Raw genomic sequence first — 5,998 nt, forward strand, 5'->3', positions numbered from 1 at the left:
ATTTACAGATTTGTGAAATTAACTAATACTATTTCAAGTCAGTGATTAATATAACAAGTTTTTCCAAATGCTGTAGACCTTATTAGTGGAGCCATGCAACAAAAACCCTAGATATGTATGACTACATAATCTAAATGAAATGGAGTGATGCATCATGAGGACATCACATAAATCATGATAATTGGCATATAGCTAGAAGGAAGATACAAGCATGCATTCACCAGCACCAGCAGACATCTCCCTGATCCAGGTCACTGAAGGTTATGAAGCCATGTCAAGTGCTACATACCCAGTAGGAAGAGAATCATTATATGCATAGGTTTTTTTCAAGCAGTAGTCCAAGAGGAAAAACTGGAAGTTCAAGGAGACAGACCTCCTGGACAACAAGTGCAGTTATTAGACAATATTCAGGTATTTACAAGCCATCAGCCTGACTGCATTCCAGGCAACCAGAAATCATTTAATCTGTACCCCTATTAAAAACATGGAAGCATTTTAACAGCTAGTTCCCTCCAAAAAGAGCATATGCATATAGTAGTTAGGCAAATTCCCTCCTCCTCCATTCTCCAGAAAAAAATTTTAAAAGTTAGAAATATCAGCTACAGCCTACTTTAACATCAATTTTTAAAAACACTTTACTATACTTGATGACCTATCTTGGCATTATAATAGGATTATCTGGTTAGATTCAATTCTAGCATTAACCCACTTTGTAAAGGCATTTTGTATTGTTCATTATTATTGTAAAATGTTTTGCCCTCCACTAGTAGCCAGTTTCACTGCTGTATTTCATCACCCATTTAGAACAGAGGAAGGGGGTGTTGTTTCTTAAATAAAGCAGTCTTCCACATGATTCTATCAAGCTATTTACATAAAAACAACAAATGCTACAACAAATCATAACTCCATGATCCTCCACAAAAAATAAATTCTGTCCAGCCCTTTAACTTTTTGATAGCTTCTTGACTTCTGCCTGCCAACATTCACATTTTGCTTTTAATTAATTGCTTATTTCTGAAAGACTGCTGAGAAAAAAAATGCATCAGCTGCTGGCATGACAACTGGCTGTGGTTCAAGAATTGCTACATACCAAACATATGATCTTATGCAGAGATAGAGTAATTGTGTTGAATAGAATTAAAAGTTTTAAACTGGAAATTGTTTTCTTGGAACTTAGGAAACATGCTATCATCAATGTAAGTGTCAGGTACTGCTAATAATCTGAGGATACTTTTTTTTTTTTTTTTTTTGAAAAGTGGAATAATGTCAAACATTACAAGTTTCAGGAAAGAAGAAATATTTAGAATCTATAATAAACATTAGATATTTTCATCAGGCCAATGAAAAAATGTAACTACATTTCTATAAAACTCATCTATATATTTTAAAAATATCAACTGAAAAAATATTACCTACAAATTGTAATTAAGTTGTTTTGGTTTAGAAAGTATTTAAAATCTTTATTTTAATAGAACAGAATCATTACTCCAATAGAAAGGTAGTTACATGGACATTTTTAAAGAGACACCAAAACGCACGCCGCTTCTCTTGAAGACAATTCCTTTTACTTCTTGCAATGCCTTTCAAAAAGGAGAACTCATTTCAGTTAAAATCTAATCTAATCTAATCTAATCTGAATTTCAAAAGGAAGAAACATTGGTTTTCCACACTTACTAATCCAGTGCTGGAAAAATGGCACACAGATGCTTTGACTTTTCAGACAAAAAGAAATAATTCAAGGTCAAGGGTAGTACATTAAACACACACACTGAAAATAGCTTTCCTGTTCCCTAATCAATACTTTATATTCCAAATCTCAGAAGGAAACTAGAATATATTCAGATTTCTCTCCTCAAGGCAAAAGGCTAAAAGTGAGTTTATTAGTTTATGTTCTTATACACAGAAAATATATATATATTGGCCAATACTACTCAAATTGGACTAAAACTGGAATCACCAACAATATTTTCACAAGATTGCAATTATAGCCCTGGATCTAATCCAAAGAGAGACCAGCAAAGTAGTCAGACACTATTCGTTTACTTCTCTGACAATACTGCATTAAACCAGCTATGGATTACCTCCTTTAATCATACATTCCTTACCAAACCCCAACATCAGCGTGACTGCTAAAGAAACCCTGCCCGTGTCTTTTGGCTTGTCATCAGATAAATACTACCCATTTTTAGGAGGCTAGCAAGTAGTTTAACATGATCTTCCCACCCCTAAACCATCACATATACCAGGCTAGTTCTGGAACTGAAACAATCAAAACGTTAGCATGGAACAAAGTGCTTATGTTTCATTAAGAACAGCCTTACTTGATACAAGCACTTTACAGTCACTTAAATTACGAGACTTCTAGATAAGCCAAAGTGTACTACAGCTTTCATAAATAGCTAAGTATTTACTGACCCAACCAATTCAGCCAAAATGGAGAGCATCTCATATACAAAGAGATTTTCAATTCACAGCACATAGAGTCTGGGTGTCAGCTTTATTAATAAAAAAAAAACAAACAACTCAGTGTGGTCTTAAAAAAAAAGATGTTTCAACAAAATATTGTTTAAAATTCAAACAATTAAAAGCTTGGAATTCAAGCAAAGATGTGTTTAAATAGCTACATGGAAAGTGGCTACTAGAATGGCCTCATGAAACACTGCACCAAAGTAGAAAACAGTTATTTGTGGGTTTGAAAGCACTTACCAAATTTCAGCTCACACTTTCAGCTTTCTTCTTACATTTTAGCAACAGAAAAATTCACCATAAGAAACACACAAATCAACTAAAGAAGCAAAATGAAATGTATTAATAAAATATTTTAAGCCATGTCTTTCCAATCATCCCTTACTGACAGGGTTTTAGACGATAAAAGCTAGGTTTAGAAGTGAAGAAAGATACTGTCCAACTTAACAGTCTTTGAAAGGGAAAAAAACCCCCCAGGTTTCTGGCTTCAAATATTAACAATCAATCCTAGGACTGCAAGTAGCACAAGTCAATTAATTCTTCATATTATTTTTCTCTCTCAAGGAGTTTCTTCCCTTAAACTTGTTCCCTTGCCATTCATACCTAAAAGGCATGATTAGTGTGATTATGAAGTCACACACTGTTGCTGTGGAAATGGCTATAATGTCTCAACCAGACCTGTGTCAGCAAGCAGAGACTGTCTCTGCTGCAAAGACAGACAGCTCAACCTAAATTAAAAGCAGACTAATCTTTACCAGGAGCATTCTTCTAGTACAATTTATCTGCAAATCAGATACAGCTCTACCAGCACAGCCATGCGTTGGATTGCAATAGTAGAAGCGACCCCGCCTCTGCCCCCGCCCCCCACACAAGTGGCACATGTCATGGTTTCACATCTCCATGAAGGACAGAAGTCCTGTGATGATGGATTACACATTTTCATACCCTTAACCTACACAGTTATACTGGCAGGGACCCCTCATGCAGACCTGGCTTTCAAAATCGGATGTATAGCTCATCATCATCCATGTTGTTTGCTCACTGCTGATACCTCCTTCAAGCCAGCTAAGCAAAAAGTATCAATATCTAGTCAGTCAATTTTCTTCCTAAATTTTTATGCACTTGCAAAATGGTGTTCTATTTGGACTGAAAACACTACTAGGCAGTATTTAGTTACTAATAACAACCTTACTCTATAAAACTTGCCATGTTTTGTTTTAGGTTCTGTTTTAGAAATGTGGATTCTGGACCAAGTTTTAACCCCAGAGTCCTATTAGGTCTCAAAATGCAAAGTTTCCAATGCTTAAAAACAACAGGAAAAAAATCCTTGATCTAGGGAGAATCTTTAAACTGATAACTTCTCTTTCTGGAAGAGCCCTGCAAAACAATGTTTATTAATGAAATGCTGTAATAACATAAGTTAGCCTCAAAACACTAAGGCTAGGCTTCAATTATCAAAAATTCTTTGTATGTATTACAAAATGTGCAGTTCCATGAAAAGTATTTCCATTTAAATCCAGATGCACAACAAGGATCTGCAAAACAGAGAGCTTTGCAAGCCTTCAAAAAATAAGATAGGCTTAGGCTTAATGTTTAAGAGTTGCTGCTTGAAAAAAGTGCCAGAGTAAAACAGATTTAATCTAATGCTTCTACAGTGCGTTGGACTCAAAATTTAAAATGCAGCAGCAAATATTTCCATTTAACTAGCTCTGAAGTGAAATTTCCATGGCTGTCTTAGAAAGCAAGTCCTTCAATTCCTGTTTATATTAACATCAGTGTTACAAATATGGCTGTTAGAATTGATATGCAATAAAACGTACTTTGTCCAATAACTCTGCTTTTCCAGAGTACAATAGTAAACATTTTGAAAGTTTCCATTACTCATACTGCACAGTGCATAAGTTCACATTTATATAGTCACTAAACATGCGCGTATATGAAACTCAATATTACGTCCTCTCAATGCTATACGTTCAGCTATGGTACAGAGTCAGTCCCATTCTCCACCCAATATAAGTTACTGCAATCAAGTGACTTGCAGGCTTCCAGCTCTTCATTCCAGGAAAGAAACAAACAGAAACACCCTTGGTATGTAAAGTCCTAATGATACAACCTTGCTAAATTACACAAGAGTTTCCCCTCAAGGAAACTCAACCACCTCCTAGTTGCATTGCCATTACTTCAAAAAGGAAAAAACAAAACAACCCCCCTGTTACAGCTACTGAAGTTTCAGATAACTGGATTCCCTATACTGATCCTTCAGAAAAGTTTCCAAGGAGGAAGGGCGGGGGTGGGGGGAAATCACATAAGGAACATAAGATAAAATAAAAGTGACCCACACAAGTATATTTTCAGGAGTTCGTATAGCATTTGTTTGGAATGCGGTTAAGTGTCCCAGAAGCAGCAGTCAACACTTCAGTTGTATTTATGCATATTTTCTTTCTTCACATTGACCCTTGCCAACATCACTCAATGCCCCTCCCCTTCTGAGGCTACACAAAAAGTTACTTTTCCCCCTTTCACAACTACTCACTGAGGCCTCTTCCACTGCTGAAAGCAAGCAAAGCAAAGCCCACGCTGGGTGTCTGTCTCCTAGAGAAGATTGCATCTTTTATTTATCACCCCTTGGCTTTATTTTCACAGTGAATTCCTGGCTTCAATGTAATCAGCCAAGAAACCCTCCCTATGTGCACTCCTGTCATTCCTCATCCTTGCAAACAGAATCAAGTGCAGGCAAAAGGGGGGGGAGGGGGGGGAGGGAAGCAGCAGCAGCACTGCCACCCACCCCTCCACAAGAGTCTTTTGCCACCACTGAGGGTTCCTCAGATGTGCCTCAGCCCTTTGGAAAAAGAAAAAGCCAAGAGGTGAGACTTAAAGAAAAAAGTTAATTAGATTTAAAACAAGATGCGATTGCCTCAATGCTGAGCTCCTCCTGGGCAACAGAGAAGGGCACCGAGCCTAGAAAAAGCAACCCCGTCTGCCTCTGGGAAACAAATGACCATGCAGAAAATCACATTTGTAGGTTGCATCTGAATTCAGATCAAGTGCAGGCCGGTTAAAAATAAAAAAGCGACAATGTGAAGTCCCTGCCAAGGGGGCAAGATGCTTTACCGCCCACCCCGCTCCCCCAACACTGCACTTCGGGCTTCTTAATTCATGGGGCCTCGGGCTCAGCAGCTCCACAGCCCCAAACCCTTCCAAACAAGGCGGCTCCGGAAAGGGGAGCGCGGATCCGCCGGAGGGAGGGAGGGAGGCTGAGCTGCAGGGTTGCTGGGTTCAGGCCATTTAAAAATGTCATCACGTCCGTGCTGCAAACCTGCACCCCTGACAGGAAAGAGGGAAGGGAAAGGGGAAGAAACAAAAAAAAGAAAGCTCCTGCTTCAGCTGCGGCTGGGGAAGATTGTGCAAGTCTGGCTGGGGGGTGGGGGGGGAAATGGGCCTGGGCGCTTTAAGTCATCAGGCCTCCTTCCCCTTTGTCAAATCTCCACTGTTTTGCAGGCAGTGAAAAGAAATAAAGAGGCTCTTTTGTTTG

At 38.4% G+C, this 5,998-nt stretch overlaps 1 protein-coding gene across 1 annotated transcript in view; it reads right to left on the minus strand.

Moving 5' to 3' along the window:
- The window catches only part of ZSWIM6 (zinc finger SWIM-type containing 6), a 149,200-nt gene extending 143,507 nt beyond the window's left edge, over nucleotides 1-5,693 (minus strand). Inside the window, 1 exon segment of the mRNA XM_025204027.1 lies at nucleotides 4,806-5,693. Coding sequence (XP_025059812.1) covers nucleotides 4,806-4,836 — 31 coding nt within the window. The 5' untranslated portion in view covers nucleotides 4,837-5,693.
- Nucleotides 5,694-5,998: the final 305 nt, after the last annotated feature.

The sequence above is a fragment of the Alligator sinensis genome, unplaced genomic scaffold (assembly GCF_000455745.1).
Source record: "Alligator sinensis unplaced genomic scaffold, ASM45574v1 scaffold862_1, whole genome shotgun sequence".
Classification (NCBI taxonomy): domain Eukaryota; kingdom Metazoa; phylum Chordata; order Crocodylia; family Alligatoridae; genus Alligator; species Alligator sinensis.